The 16,087-nt window shown below is 40.8% G+C and overlaps 2 protein-coding genes across 3 annotated transcripts in view; both read left to right on the top strand.

Annotated features, from left to right (window-relative positions):
* Window positions 1-6,371: 6,371 nt before the first annotated feature.
* Window positions 6,372-9,946, top strand: LOC118234444 (H-2 class I histocompatibility antigen, Q7 alpha chain-like). 2 transcript variants are annotated; one of them, XM_035430980.1, is made up of 4 exons: window positions 6,372-6,713; window positions 7,896-8,204; window positions 8,790-9,089; window positions 9,622-9,946. In XM_035430980.1, exons 1-3 carry the CDS (start codon window positions 6,410-6,412, stop codon window positions 8,867-8,869), a joined length of 693 nt encoding a protein of 230 aa, XP_035286871.1. In that variant the 5' UTR covers window positions 6,372-6,409; the 3' UTR covers window positions 8,870-9,089; window positions 9,622-9,946. The 2 variants fall into 2 exon arrangements, with proteins under 2 accessions (XP_035286871.1, XP_035286870.1); XM_035430979.1 differs by having other exon boundaries at window positions 8,778-9,089.
* Window positions 9,947-14,119: 4,173 nt separating this feature from the next.
* LOC118234441 (H-2 class I histocompatibility antigen, Q8 alpha chain-like) overlaps window positions 14,120-16,087 on the top strand; it is a 63,860-nt gene continuing 61,892 nt past the window's right edge. Inside the window, exon 1 of the mRNA XM_035430973.1 lies at window positions 14,120-14,312. Coding sequence (XP_035286864.1) covers window positions 14,255-14,312 — 58 coding nt within the window. The 5' untranslated portion in view covers window positions 14,120-14,254. The remainder of the gene's footprint in view (window positions 14,313-16,087) is intronic.

The following is a 16,087-nucleotide window of genomic DNA, read 5'->3' as shown; positions in this document are numbered from 1 at the left end:
CTCCTGAGAGGGTAGCAATAGCTGCAGCTATGGAAAATAGCTCAGCCTATAAATTATATAATGACCGGCTAGGCACTGCTGATATGAAATCCTTGGCTGCACAAAATAGGACTGGTATAGGGACAGATACCGCAATCTTCCGGAAAATCTAATCTGAGCAACATCTGAAAACTTTCTTGGATATTGATGAAATGAAGGCACTCAAACTTTTGAAAGAAAAATTAGAACATGAAGATTTGAATAACTGTCACTTAAAAGGATTTGTCCACCTCATTCAGTTATCACCGCTTAAAGTAATCTGTTTTACAGAGGGAGGTATACGTTTATGGCATGAGATGTCCCAGAGCACTCCAGTATTTTGGAATGCAACTGGTGGTATCATTAAATCAAAAATCAATAAAAAACGCATTTTATTCTATGAAATTATAGTTTGTACACCGGCAGTACCACACTTATCAGCTCCTGTTGCATGTATGGTAACTGATGAGCATACTCAAAGTTCTGTAGAACATTTCTTATGTACAATCAGAAACCAGGAGCGGAAATTGTTTCAAAGTAACACGTTACCAGTCCAAATGACTAGTGATAGGTCCCTTGTACTTCTGCAGGCATCTATGCAAGTCTTAAACAACGATAATATGGACACATCTCCAGCGTTGTTGGAGGATCGTAAGGGGAAGTGCTACACAGAAAGATTTAAGTTTCTGCATAATTCGCTCTTGCAAAAGTCACCTAATGCGACAAGCAAGTGATTTATGTAAGAAACAATACAGTGGAAAAGATGACCGGTATAAAGTTGGAATGTACATATTCAGCCTTCTTGTTAATTCCAACACTCTTGAGGATATGCGTGCAATAATATATGATGTTTGTGTTATTTTCGGTAACAGAGGCCATTCTTTCATAATATCAGAGAGCATCAGTAAACTTAAAACCAGAGTTATGAAAATAAGCAGCAGTGAGTATAAAGAGTTGAACTCCCCAATTGAACAAAACTTTTACCTGATATGACAAAATCACCATTCTCAAAATATTTAGACAGTGTTCGGGCTGAGTCAAGAATAAACACTGAAAATAGGGATTTAAATGGGAAAAATCATCACTTTGGACCTATTCTATTGGATAAACTTTTAAAAAATTTCCTCCCAGTAATTGCAATCTGGTCAGACCTGCTTTCAGGAAATTTGTCACGGTTTTCAAGTTCATATGAAGATAAGACACCACATGTTAAGAAAACCACTTCAATTTCAGAGGTCACCTTCAAGAATACAAAAACATTATTCTTAAACAACAAAAAACACAGGCTTGATGAATGCATAGAGAAGCTATACAATTTGTATAGAGCCAAAGAACGGGAATTCTGTGAGAAAATAAAAATAAAAACAAGAAAAAGGAGACATTTTTTTAAAGAGCCAGAAGAAGCCTGGGATAAAAAGAAAAAAGTCCCAAAACACCTTCAAAGGTCTTTCCAGAAGCCACCGCAGAAAAATAACAAAATGTTTTACCTCAATACGAGGACCAAAGAATTGGAAACATCTAATGCTTTACTGTCTAAAATATGCAAATTTTCTAATAAGTACTCAAACTGTTGGTTTAACTCCTCAATGCAAAGCTTCCTGAATCTTAAATCAATACAGTTCTGCTTGAATACAATAGGTCCACAATACATGACAAGAATTCCACAGAAATTTTATGAAATGCTACGCCATGATGTCCAAAACCCTGGTTATTCATTTTCACCCAATGAAATTCATCTTGTTTTGATAGAGCTAAATTCCTGCATTCAGTCACTGCCATTCAACAACCAAAATGACCCATTATATTTAATTTATCCATTCATGGAATGGGTACATGAACTGAACATAAATTCAGCAGTTGAGGTCATGTATATTGACAAGTGTGAATCATGCCAGACTACTAAAAATATTTTCCAGGATTTACACAGCACTTCTGTTTTCAATATTCCCATACTGACGACACAAAGTTCTTTGAGTGACCTTTTTTTGAAAACACTGAAAACAGAAGCAAACAAACAATGCACAGGATGTCAAAAACAGCTGTTCAGAGAAAGTATATGGGTAACTCCTCCTGACATTATGGTGCTTCATGTTTCTCGTGCCTGTGAAGATGGGGTATCACTGCTGTGAACACCCGTTTTTCCATCTGAGGTGATTGACATTCCTGTTGTAGGAGAACGAAAGCAGAGATACAGCCTAAAGTCAGTAATATGCCATGCAGGAAGATCCTCTTTAATTGGCCATTACTGGTCTGTTCTTATCACAGACAGAGCAAAAATATGTGCCAATGATAAATACATACACTTTGCTAACAGTAATGAGGACACCACTGCAGTCATATTTTTTATGGAAAAAGAAGGAAGTGTAATGGAAAATATAAAGGCAGACATCAAAATATCACCTCAATTGCAAAACGACCTTATCATACATTCCTGATATGATTGAGTCCAGCCATATGAAAAATGAAACTATCCATATCCTACAGTTTCTTACAGACAGAATGTCTTGGAAGATTAATTTTGGCTCATCAGCGAACAAATTGCCACAGTTTAAGCGTACCATATCCAAACGGAATAAAATCAATTTGTGTCAGTCTTCATCAAGTGCCTTTGAGAACCCAATGCAATACAGGAATGTACTTACCATCATAAATGATTTTGTAAGCCAAAATTTAACATCACATTTCTTGCAAATGATTTACTGCATTTACATATCCTGTATTCTTTTGAATGCAGCAAATGTAATAATAGTTTAATGCATAGCCAAAATGAAAAAATGACTGTACTTACACCAAGTGGAAGTTCTAAAAAAGCTATTGAAAAATCAATACTGTGTCATGATTCAGTTCCTAAAAAACTTGCCTGTACAATTTGTAGACATGAAGGCAACCTTGAATTAAAAAAGGTGCATAAAACGCATTTACCAAAAACTATGCTTGTGCTTGCAAAATGGTCTGAAAATGAAATTGATGAACGATTGACCATGTCCTCAATTTATAACCAAAAATCATATGAACTTAGAAATATTATGTATTTTGCAAGCCAAAAGCCCTTAGTGCAAATTGAAAAATGGAAAGTGGTATAATAAAACTATAATAAACAATGATTTAAGTACATTAAAAAAGATAAATTCAGACTTATCCAAATCTGATTTTTTTCTTGCAGCATATGAGGTAGAATCATGTAAAAAGCTACATGATATCAAAATTTTCCAGATAAGTCACATGCACTGACCAATGTCAGAATGAATTTCCTTTTAAAATTAATGAATTGCCACAAAATCCAGGTAGGGATATGCCTAATAATACATCACCAGAGGATCTAGATTTAGTTAAAAGTGGAAGATGGTTAAGTGACCAAATAATTGATTCATACGTGGACCTCCTGAAAAAAAACTTAAAAGAAAATTATGTATTCATGGTCGCTTCAACCTTTGTCAGCCAGAATTTAAATTGTTTATTTTGGGAAAATATAGAGGTTCTCCCAAACATTTCCAAAAGTCAAAGAAACTGGTGGTGCTTTGAAAACATTATAATTCCTTTAAATATCAAATCAACTCATTGGGCTGTGATAATCATTGAAATGCAAAACATAAAAGACAAAGAAAATAATATTACCCTAAAAGTGAAAATTCTTGATTCATTAAAAACATATGAAAATGATATAATTACTGTGCTTTTCTTTCTTCAAAAGTATTTGGTTTTAGAATATTTGGCACAGTTGTGAAATTATCACTAAATTATGAATTCTCCCACAACTGCCCACATTTTCACAAGCAACTAGATGCAAGTAGCTGTGGATTGTATGTGTGTTTTTTTACAAAAATGTTTTTGTTTGGTAGGAATATTAATACATTTTTCAACACAGATATGAGGACATATCTGCACTACGAATTAAGTCAACACGTTTTGCTTTTGTAAGTCACACAAAAAATGTCACCACAAAAATTCTGTTCACTGTTTATAGTTACTGCTTAATGTGAAAGCCAGTTGTACTTCACATCCTGTTACAAGCCCAGGTGTCCAATACTGGCTGTTTCCTGCTATGAAATGTATCATGACCAATGACTATGTGTGTCATATTCTGAGTTATTAAAGAGATTTTAATTCATTCAAGACTGTTTGACTTGTATGTGCACTTGTTTAAAACTGTATGTATTCAACAGTACTAGCAGAGGATAGGAATACACTATTTGCCGAGAAATTGCATGTTCAAACCCCAACCACATTTTCTATGACGCTTATTTGATATAAGTGACACCGTATCTGAAGAGTGGAGGGTCCAAGGTATTCAAAACACCCCCATATCATTGAGACAACATGTCCGGGGGAGGTAGCAGAGCCTGATGTACACGATCCATTGACCTATACTAGCAGTAGAGAGGAATACACTGTTTAGTTGAACCACAACATTTTCTATCAAATTTTCTATCATGTTTATTTGATATCTTTGTCATCATATCAATTTAGTGAAGGGATGTATGCAGTAAATGTGCATTGTTAATTCAAGTCTTGACAGATAACTTTTGGTCTGACTCTGGAATGTGGGTCCAAATGTTATCTATTTAGAGTTGAATTAGCACGGCACATTTTATTGTGTACTAACAAACCCACGCCACATAGCTTACTGGCTAATTGTTATAGGATAAACTATCATCTAGAGTTGTTAGAACACCTCAGTGGTAACATGACCTATTAATTATGACAAATATGCTGGAATCAGTTTTATATTCTCCTAAAATAAGCAAGATCATGGTATTTCATATTTAGACTTACTGCACTTCCAAGAATCAACATGGCAGAAATACAAAAAAACTTACACTATAAAAATACACTGCCTTTTTAATTTACATTATAATTATAACGAAGGAGTATTTTTACATGTCAAAACGTCGCTAGTTTAGAAAATAAACTTTGAGATACGTGTTTCTCTCTTTCGTGCAGGCAGACTTTTATTTTGAACAATTCCCGACGAATCTGCCGGCTTACTGTCGCTCACTGTCGCTCATTTCTTGGTACTCACACTAGGATGGGCCTAGGCAAGAAGTGGGTGGGCATGTTTTCCATGGTCAACAACGTGGTCCTGCTGGTTATCCGATAACATCATCTTGTGATTGTCTAGTGGTTAAAATGAAACATTGTAGCCTAGAGTGTGAATTCCTCATTCCTCTTGGCTGATTGCTATGGAGGAATATTTTGGACAAAATTAAATAAATAAATACATAAATAAATCATGAAATGTGAACATAAATAATAAAATGTGGCATGAAGTGTACGTATTTATTAATTCATTAATTTAATTATTTAGCCTATTTATTTATTTATTTCAGTGACGCTACGTGTGCGACATGAAATAAGGCTTGAAATTAAAACCACACCCATAGACATATATACATACACTCCGCATTGGAGTAAAAGCGTGTGAAGAAGAGGGAAGTGGAGTGGTAGAATGTATGAAAAAGAGGAAGGCTGGGGGGATGAGGGGCAAGGAGCCTATCCCAGTGTGCATTGAGCAAGAGGTAGAAATACACCCTGGACAGGCCGCCAATCTATCTCAAAGCACACATCATTCACTCACTGTTCATTCACACACTCATACCTATTGGCAATTTTAGAGTTTCCAGTTATCCTACCTGCAAGTCTTTGGACTGTGGGAGGAAAACCATACAGACACAGAAAGGCATGCATGCGTCCAGTGACAGTGTGTGTGTGTGTGTGTGTGTGTGTGTGTGGGATGTGCTCAATGACGGTCTGTGTGTGTGTGTGTTTGTGGGATGTGCTCTGTGACAGTGTGTGTGTGTGTGTGTGTGTGTGTGTGTGTGGGGATGTGCTCAGGGAAAGTGTGTGTGCATGTGTGTGTGTGGGATGTGCTCAGTAACTGTGTGTGTGTGCGTGTGTGTGTCGGATGTGCTCAGTGACGTTGTGTGTGTGTACGTGTGGCATGCGCCCAGTGACAGTGTGTGTGTGTGTGTGTGTGGAAATGTGCTCAGTGTCAGTGTGTGTGTGTGTGTTTTTGTCGGATGTGCTCAAGGACGGTCTGTTTGTGTGTGTGTGGAATGTGCTCAGTGACAGTGTGTGTGTGTGTGTGTGTGTGGGATGTGCTCAATGGCGGTGTGTATGTGTGTGGGATGTGCACAGTGACAGTGTGTGTGTGTGTGTGTGGGGGGGATGTGCTCAATGACATTGTGTGTGTGTAGGATGTGCTCAGTGACACTGTGTGTCTGTGTGTGTGTGTGGGATGTTTTCACACACCATGTGTGTGTGTGTGTGTGTGTGAGACATGTGCACAGTGACAGTGTGTGTGTGTGTGATGTGTGCAGTGGCCGTCTGTGTGTGTGTGTGTGTGTGTGTGTGGGATGTGCACAGTGACAGTGTGTGTGTGTGTGTGTGGGATATGCGCAGTGACAGTGTGTGTTTTCTATCTTCAGGTGTGCACATTCTCGAGTGGATTGTTGGCTGTCAGTGGAATGATGAGACCGGGGAGACAGGAGGGATTGAACGTTATGAATACGACAGGAAATACTTCCTCACTGATGCCATGAAAACCTGGAATTTAATTCCACCTGCACAGCTGCTGTTTATCAGTGCAGTGAAATGGAATCCAGCTGTGCTTGAGAATGACAAGCAGTACCAGATCCAGATCTGCATTGAGTCACTGAAGAAGTATGTGAGCTACAAGAGCACTCTGGAGAGGACAGGTACAGCACAACTCTGCTGCTCAGACTGTTCAGCAATAGCACATTACGCACAGATCAATTAGCATCTGCAATCTCTATGTAGAAAAAGGAGACTTGAGTTTGAATGGGTTTCACATACCTCACACTGTCCCTGACCCTCTTACACCCTTGATACTCTCTCTCTCTCTCTCTCTCTCTCACACACACACACACACACACACACACAGGCTAGATCGCACTGTTGGTGAATCAAGTGTACCGATATGGAGTAATGGATTAAGAAACAAAGGCTCCTCAAGGGTCCAAAAAACAGGGGTAGCGGTTTTCCCTTGACACAAATATCTGCCACACCTGTAAGACTGGTCCATAAAAAGGAGTGAGTCCTGCCAAGTTCATTCTACTCAGTATCATTAAAAACAAATGCCTATCCAGGCCCATCCGACACACCTTGACTAACAGGGCACAGGCAACATCCATCCAGTTGTGGGTAATGGTCAACCAGGTTCCCATCTGACCCAACGGGGCCTGTGGGTGCTTTTATGACATGAAAACAGACAATGTCCTGGTAAACTGTTTATCCTCATTCCTGTAGGCCACAAGTGTTGGTGGGGTAAAAAGGTTGCGAGACTGTCCCACAGCAATCTCCAGATGTAGTAATCTTTTCAGCTGTGTTTACAGCCTTCTGATCTTTGCGACTCTACCAGAAGGCAAAGATCAAAATCCACGGACAGTCAAAATTGAACCTTACATAGCCAATCCAGAGATGAGTATCAAACTGGGGACAAAGACTGATTTGTTGGTGTCTGTGGACTTACTGTTAGAAGTTAATGATGGTGAAGAAAAGAAGCACCAGGATGCTATTTCTGATATTTTAAGTATGTCTAAACTTGGTTCTCAGATAACCGAAGAGCAGCTTTACTCGTTGCTGGAGATAAATGATTTTCTGGATGAGACTTTTGGAAAAACTGCACCAGCTTGGTGATGATGGGTAGTTGACTTTTATGGCGATTTTTAATTTTGAATGGTCGTGCAATGCTGATGAAATTTTGTTTGTTGGGGAATAAAAAGGAACAATGGCTGAGCTGTATTGACTGAGCATTGTAATTGATGTTTGCCCACTGCCTGTGTAAATTAGAATGAACAATCCCTCTATCTCCCACCCTCTATCCCCCCTCTCTCTCTCTCTCTCTCGCTCTCTCTCAGTTGCTCCTGAGGTCTCTCTGCTGCAGGACTCCTCCTCTCCTGTTGTTACCTGTCATTTGACCGGATTCTACCCCCGTGACATCATGGTAACCTGGCAGAGAAACGGAGAGGACCTGGATGTGGACGTAGAGCTGGGGGAGATGGTGCGCAACGAGGACGGAACTTTCCAGACCAGATCTCACCTGAGAGTGAAGCCTGAGGACTGGAAGAGCCAGAATTACACCTGTACTGTACAGCACAAGAGCCTGAAACAGGACATCGTTCTGCCTGTCAGAGAGGAGAACATCAAGAGGAACACAGATATCAAGAGTGAGTGAGAGAGAGAGGAGAGGGGGGGAGAGAGAGAGAGAGGAGAGAGAGAGAGGGAGAGAGGGAAAAGAGCGATATATAGGATCACATTACTGATAATCCAGGATTCAGGAATAGATCTAGAAATAATTTGTGCAGAAAAACAATGTAAGAAAGAGTCCCCCCTGAACACACATGCCCACACACTCCATCTGAAGGGGCCCTCTGGACCTGCTATATACGTCCTTACCCCCACCCCTGCTGACGCCACAAACAGGACAAACTCACAGAGAGGTTTAGCCCAAACACACTGTGCTTCACTCTGTAGGACCTCTGGCTCTTACTACACTATGTACTGTGAGCTGTATAATCACTACACTCTCCACTGATTAACACAAATAGTCAGGGATGGTTTAGACACAAGTTCATGATAGAAGATGTGAAATATGTAATGTATTAATCAAGAATTGCATGTTTGTTGTATGTGTTTGTGTGTCTGCATATGTGTGCATGCGTGTACATGCGTGTACGTGTGTGTGTGTGTGTGTGTGTGTGTTTAATGTGATTCCCTCTGACTGCACTGCGTAGCTTCAATCCTGACGGCAGGAAGGGCGTCATCATCGGCGTCATCATGTGTGCTGGCCGTTTTCATCCTCGCCCTCGCTGTCATCGCTATCGTCATTTAGAAGAGAAACTCAGGTGAGAGTCACTGACACACAGATACACTGACACACTGAGACTGAGTAACAGACACAGACCCACTGGCACACCTTAAGCGCAGTAACATAATAAAGCTGGCACACTGAAACATTTCACAGTTTAATAGTTTCACTGTGACAGTCAGACATGCTGCATGTGTGATTCTAACTCTCTGTGTCTCAATTTCAGACTATGGGACGACTAGAAGTGAGTATATTTGCTCCTATTCTTTACTCAATGCTTATGAATGTCATTATAATCAAGTACAGATACCCAGGGTTCAGACTGTAATTACTCCTGTTCATATGTCTACTGTGTTGCAGTGCTGTTCCTTGTCTGTGTGTGTGCGCGTGCATGCGTGTTTGGCTGAATGTCTGTATCTTCATCAGTTCTGGAATCCTGATGTAGTTTTTAATTGGCTGAAATGCATGTTACTGAGGTAATGTTAAATAAAATGTGTACATTAATTCAACTCTTGACATGCATAGAATAATTGAGTCAGTCGTAGTGAGTTGGTTGGTTGTAGAATAAGGTTAAACATGTAAACTGAGTGCGTGATATGAGCTGAGTGTGTGATATGAGCCTGAGTGCGTAATATGAGCTGAGTGTGTGATATGAATCTGAGTGTGTGTTATGAGTCTGAGTGTGTGATATGAGCTGAGTGTGTGATATGAGTCTGAGTGTGTGATATAAGCTGAGCTCTGCTGAACTGGGGTTCTGACTGAGTTTCTTATTGCAGCCTGTGCCACTTGTTCAGCGAACCCAACCAACCTACAGCCACTGACACTGCTTGTGTGAACTCCAACCGACCTGCAGCCACTGACACTGATTCAGGGAACTCCACCCAACCTGCAGCCACTGACACTGATTCAGGGAACTCCACCCAACCTGCAGCCACTGACACTGATTCAGTGAACCCCAACCAACCTGCAGTCTCTACCTCACTGGCCTTTCCTGCAGCTGTTGGAGTTCTGGCTCCACAAGGAGTCCTAGCTACAAAGAAGTGAATCAAAGTGCCTTATAAACACAAAACTGGATCTCAGAAAAGAAAAAATTGATGGCTTAAAAAAAAGGCAGTAACGACTCAACCATGGCAAAAAGTCTGACCACGACTAGCCTCCATTAGGAATTGCATTTGTGTTGCTATGAAACTAGCGGTGGTTGAAGAACTCGGAAAGCCGCGCATGACGGACGTATCTGTCAGGAGGGGCGTGGGAATGGACCCAAATGCAGAGTGCAAAAATACAAAACTCCAAAAGGTCGAAAGAACAAAGACTTTACAGAAAAATAAAGGGGAACAAAGGGAACAGAACGCCTCGCAGGGCGGTTATTACAAACAAAGAAAAACTCTCAAAAAATGTGGGAAAACAAAAATACAAAATTCCCAAAAAAAAATGCAGAGAACAGAGTAGACGAGGAACAGGCAACGAGCAACAGGCAGGCAACAGGCAAGGGGCAGACAAAGGGCAAGAAGCAGGAAACAGGCAACAGGCAACAGGCAACATGCAAGCAGCAAAAGGCAACGGGCAACAAACAAGCAAGGATCCAGCACCTGAGTCAGGGAAGAGGGGGACTTAATTAGACATGACGCAGACGAGACACAGGAGGGCACAATGAACAATCAGGCCACAGAGAGGGAAGGGAACACGAGACAATAAGCAACTAATAATGGGTAATTGGAAACAATAAAACAATTAACAGGACACAAAGCAGAGGTGCCGCCATCTGGCGGCCCAACCAGGAATGACAGGGGGGAGACACAGAACCCTGACAGTATCCTGCAGAGCAAGTCCCACGAGGCAAGCGGCCTGTGACAAGGATCAAGCTGCGTGTCTTGGAACAGAAGAAAAGGGTGAACAGCTTCCCCCTTTCCACTACAAATCCTAAATATTTTGCACTGGAAACCAGGAAGTATTCCAACAACGGAACCAATATCAAGGACTCAAGTAAGGCTATAACTTTTTTGTTAAATTTATTGGTGAAAAAAATACATCAAAACAATAACAGATGAAATGACATTCTTGTTAAACAGTGTGCACAAAAAGTGTCTCAGGAAAATATTTTTCTAATGTTCTGTTTTTGAAAGACATGCATTTGTTATTATTCTTGTTTACAATGAGATTAATGTGAAGAAAAACGTTTTTGTTAAAATTAATTGGTCGGAAAAATACATATAACGGCAGATGAAATGTCATTCTTGTTAAACCGTTTGCACAAAAAGTGTCTCAGGAAAATATTTTTCTAATGTTCTGTTATTGAAATACAGAAAAATAAAGTGATGTCTTCTCACTGATTACTGCTCAAAGATTATCTTTTTCTTTTGATGTTTCAACTCAACACATTAAAATTAGCGTAACGTTTTACGTCTCATTCATATGTGTAACACTTTACTGTTCTACCATGTTTAGATATTACTTTTGTCAGTTCATGGATCAAGAAATTTTGCGAGTACATGTCTCACTCGTCTCCCCTCAGTTTCGTTGCATTCTGTTCTAAAGTTATTGTGCCGAGTAGGTGGCTGGAACTCTATCGTATTGAATAGCTACAGTAACATTTTGGTCAGGGATATTTTCTTTTTTAGCTTTACAGTAATTGTGCAGCACAAAAATGGAGCATCGCGTAGTTCTGGCTGGCCACGAGAGTCAAGCGCTCCGGGTGATGTTCGCCTATCACAGTATATTCACTTAACAGGGCGGTCTACTTAAACAGCCTCCCTCTACTCATTCGGCTGCTCCTCCTGCACGCAAGCTGCTGCACGTTGCTTTGTAAATCCCCTCCACCACCCCAGCTCCATCCCTGTGTCAAGAATTTGCATTTCTTCATTCCTATGTGTTAAGAATTTGTATTGCTCCATCCCAATGTGTTAATAAATTGCATTGCTCCATCCCTATGTGTTAAGAACTTGCTTTGCTGCTGGATCTGTTCTGTGTGTACCCCTCTAGGGGAGTTTGGCTGCTGGCCTCCCGGCCTTATCCACGCGGGCTGCGTGGTTGGCGGGAGAGCTCCAGAACAGAGCCATACCACCAAACATAACTGTATTGCCTTTATTGTCAATAAAGATTTACTTTGATGACAGTGGTTCTGACAGAACAGGCATTAATAACATATGGAAGGTCATCCAGATTTATGACCATTGCTCTCCGCAATGCCCCAAACCATGCCATCAATCATCCAAAAGTGCATTCAATTACCATTCTTGATCTACACAGAGATAACCCGAAATACTGTTCCTGAGGAGTCCCTCCGCCACTCGCATATTCTTTCATAACATAGGGCATAAGGGGTTATGTGGGTTCTCTCAACAGAAAGACAGGAATAGCGTCTTCTCCCTCCACCACTACTCTTCGGCAAGAAGGTATTTTTTCGTCTCTCAAGCATTGATGCTTGAATTTGCAAATATACGGGCATCGTGAACACTGCTTGGCCATTTGACAACGACATCCATGAACACATATTTGTAATCACAAGTAGCTTGCACATTCAATGAGTATTTCCCTTTTCTGTTGATGTAATCAGTATAATTTGTTACAGGCTGCTTAATCTCTATGTATGTTCCATCTACCGCTCCTAGACATTGTGGCATGCCGTGCGCTTGGTAAAAGTTTATGACAAGGTCTTGTACTTCGTGCTCTGTGAGCGGTAGTGTGATGTACTTAGGGCCCAGGTGAACGGTGATGGCCTTGCACACATCTCTGATTATTTTGGATACAGTTTGTCGAGATAATCCAAATGCATTCGCTGATTTTCGGAGTCTGCCTTCGTCGCTCAAATAGTAGAAAGTACATGCAACCTTTTTAACAACGTCCACCGGTGATCTCATTCGTGTTGTCTGGCCTTCAATGTGAGGCTGTAAAAGTTTGCTTAGATGTTCCAGAGAGTCTTTGGACATTCTAAAATTCTCACGCCATTCTTCGGGAATCACTGCTTCGTTGACAAAATTGTCCCACCACGCACTGGTTCGTCCAGGTCTCACCCAAAACCGCCGTTCCCTGTACGGGATGTAACGACATTGTCCTCGTGGAAATCTGTTGCACAGCAGCTGTGAATATAAAGCTTGTCTCTTACGTAGGAATGCTGCTTGTAAATGATACAACGCTACGTTTAATGCCAATAGAGCAATCAAATAAGATAACAGAGAGAACGTCACTTGCACAACTTCGCCTGCCATTTTGAATGTTTTGAATTTGGCTACAGCCTGGATCACATGAAAAAGTGATCACATGACACTTTTGCATCACGGTTTTCGAAAATCTCCTTTTCCCTGCATTTTCCCAGTCTACACTACAACGCGAAGGTAGTGTTATGACTTGGACATATGTAGCTGCCACTGAAAAAGCTCACTTGTCTTCACTGACTGCTGATGGCAGCAACAGGATGAATTCTGAAGTGGACAGAAATATCTTATCAGCTCAGATTGGACAGTGCTTCACCTTGCAGCAGGACGATGACCCCAAACATACTGCTACAGCAGCAAATGAGTTGTGGAAAAAATGTGGACGGTGTCTTTGACTGGCCAAGTCAACTGCCTGCCCTGCATCCAGCTGAACATGCGTTTCACTTGCTGAAGATCACCAGGGAAGAAACTCAGCATCTGGTGATGTCTATGGTTCACAGACATCAGGCAGTCATTGAATGTAAAGGATTTGTAACCAAGCACTAAATATGAGGGCTTTATTTCTGTTTATGTTAATTTGTCAAATTACATTTGCTCCCTTAAAACAGGGGAGGCTATGAATATAAAAGGCTGTAATTCTTACATGGATCAGCCATACGGATGTAAATAACCTCAGATTAGACAGTCTGCACTCTGCCCCATAGTGATTGCTTCATTTCAAATCCAATGCGCTGGAGTACAGAGCCAAAATAACCAAATTTGTGTCACTGTACTTGTGTCACCACAAAACTAACGCACTGCACTGTATATAGGGTAGGACCCCCTTTTGCCCCCAAAATAGCCTTAATTGTTGACCATGTCCGCATGCTTATTATAGTGAGTTGCAGCCACAGGATTCTCTATTTGGGGAAGTGGATTATTTGCGCTAACGAGCAGGTGTACATAATAAAGGAGGCTATATTCTTCTTCTTTTACTATTACTATTACTATTATTATTATTATTATTATTCCATTTTGAGCGCCTTCAATCGAATTTTGCTTTCAGTTTCGGTGCCGAGCCTATTTTCATCAATTTGCCCCAGAGGTTATTGACGCTTCGTCTCTGCGCGTTTACTATTGGCTAAGGGCTACCCTTTCATTTACCAACCTGTTCATTTCCTGATTTCATCGCTTCTGTTACAACTCAACGAGGACGTCGTGGAAGACCTGCAGAACGCAAACTTGTCATGGAATAATCTGACTGAACATTTTTCTCGGAATGAGAGTCCTCGGTCTTCTTTGTGTTGTGCTGCATGGCATTTGTTGGGCAAATGCGGGTAAGTTAAACTGAATTATACATAGCCTATATTAGAAATGAATACGACGCTGAAGTTAGTTCCTCATTCGCAGCTCCGGTTGCGGTCAGTGCCTAATACAGGAAGCATATGCGAGGCCTGTAACAAACATGCAAATACAGAACTGAGAAAGAAATTCAGGTTTAATAAAGGTCAATGTGATAATCCACGCAGTACCCCAATAGCATGAATACTTGAGATTGTAAATATTCATGCTATTGGGGTACTTCATATTTCATAACCAATTATGCTGTATGACAGGCCTGTTTCCTTTAATAGGTGTGTTATTTCAGCTATTTTGTGCCTTGTCTCATGTAAGTTGGCTTCCTTATGTTTTAAAAAATACTTTTAGCTTTGCGCGACGTTAACGTTCTAGTTTTCCTGTACAAAATGGTCACAGAAACCCCAAATCCCAATTCTTTGATGTACTGCTTTGTGCATAAAACAGCCATTCTTCCCACCAAAGAACGATTTTGATTAGGCTAGTAACTATAGGGTGGAGGAAACGCTTGGTTTTTTCTGGCGAATTCCAGAGAGAGGTAGTAGTAAGTCTCTGGTCTGCAGCCGGTGTTTCCAAATATCTGTTGAGTACCACAAACGGCAGTGACACTTTCAGCTACTGACTCCTCCGTTTCTATTGATCCATCACCTGTTATTTCCTCTCCTTTGCTGTTGCCCTTTCATAAAGTAATGGCCATGTGTCGCAGGTCAATGGAGAGGCTCTTAACACAAATGTGTAACACAAGATAAAATCAGATTCGGTAATATGCCTTTAATTGTTACAGAAGTAAAAACTGTTGATCCAGCAAAAATATATGGTATGAATTTGTTTTGGCACTGGATATCTTGTTATTAATAATGACAATATTATTGTCCTTGATGACAAATGATGCAAAGCTCACAGAGCTAGGTTGGGCAGACAACTCGAAAAGCGCCAAATCACTGACAGGCCACATGACTGTAATGTCTGCCTTACAGCTTGTAAACAGCAGGGAAAGCTGTGAGTAGGAGTGTGGGGAGTAAGAGTGTGTGAAGAAGAGGGAAGTGGAGTGGTAGAATGTATGAAAGAGGAAGGCTGGGGGGATGGGGGGCAGGGAGCCTATCCCAGTGTGCATTGAGCAAGAGGTAGAAATACACCCTGGACAGGCTGCCAATCTATCACAAATCACACACATCATTCACTCACTGTTCATTCACACACTCATACCTATTTTAGAGTTTCCAATTATCCTACCTGCAAGTCTTTGGATTGTGGGAGGACACCCATGCAGACATGGGGAAAACATGGACACTCCACACAGAAAGGCCCTCCACATTCAAACCCAGGACCTTCTTGCTGTGAGGTGACAGTGCTACTCACTGCACCACCGTGCTGTCTATACTGAAAGACTGTATAATCAAATTGCATTGACTTAATAGATTTAACTAATTTGATGGGCAGCTAATACAGTAGTATAGTAGTTTAATACACAAACAAAAGGAGGAATATTTCAATTAAGGTCCTGTGTTCCTCTGGCTACAAACCAATGTAATTACAGCAGTGTAGGTCTAATACTGCTTTTTATTGTCATGGTTCTGTGTTTTCCTGTCTGTGATTCTCTTGTTGGGCCGCCAGATGGCGGCACTTCTGTTTTGTGTCCTGCTCCCCCCTGTTAATTGTATGATTGTTTCCAATTGTCTCGTTATTCTATCATTGTTCCCACCTGTGTCTTGTTATTCTCTCCTTTTCTGGGTTGATTGTTTTTTGAGTTCACCTG

The sequence above is a fragment of the Anguilla anguilla genome, chromosome 8 (genome assembly GCF_013347855.1).
Source record: "Anguilla anguilla isolate fAngAng1 chromosome 8, fAngAng1.pri, whole genome shotgun sequence".
Taxonomy (NCBI): Eukaryota; Metazoa; Chordata; class Actinopteri; order Anguilliformes; family Anguillidae; genus Anguilla; species Anguilla anguilla.
The sequence above is the reverse complement of the archived record's forward strand: the minus strand, read 5'-3'. Positions and strand labels throughout refer to the sequence as shown.

Excerpts from the sequence above, each read along its gene's own strand:
- LOC118234444 (XM_035430979.1), top strand. The coding sequence starts at position 6,410 with ATGCGCAGTGACAGTGTGTGTTTTCTATCTTCAGGTGTGCACATTCTC. Across the intron at positions 6,714-7,895 it reads GAGCACTCTGGAGAGGACAG|TTGCTCCTGAGGTCTCTCTG; the intron begins GTACAGCACAAC and ends GCTCTCTCTCAG. Across the intron at positions 8,205-8,777 it reads GAGGAACACAGATATCAAGA|TCCTGACGGCAGGAAGGGCG; the intron begins GTGAGTGAGAGA and ends GCGTAGCTTCAA.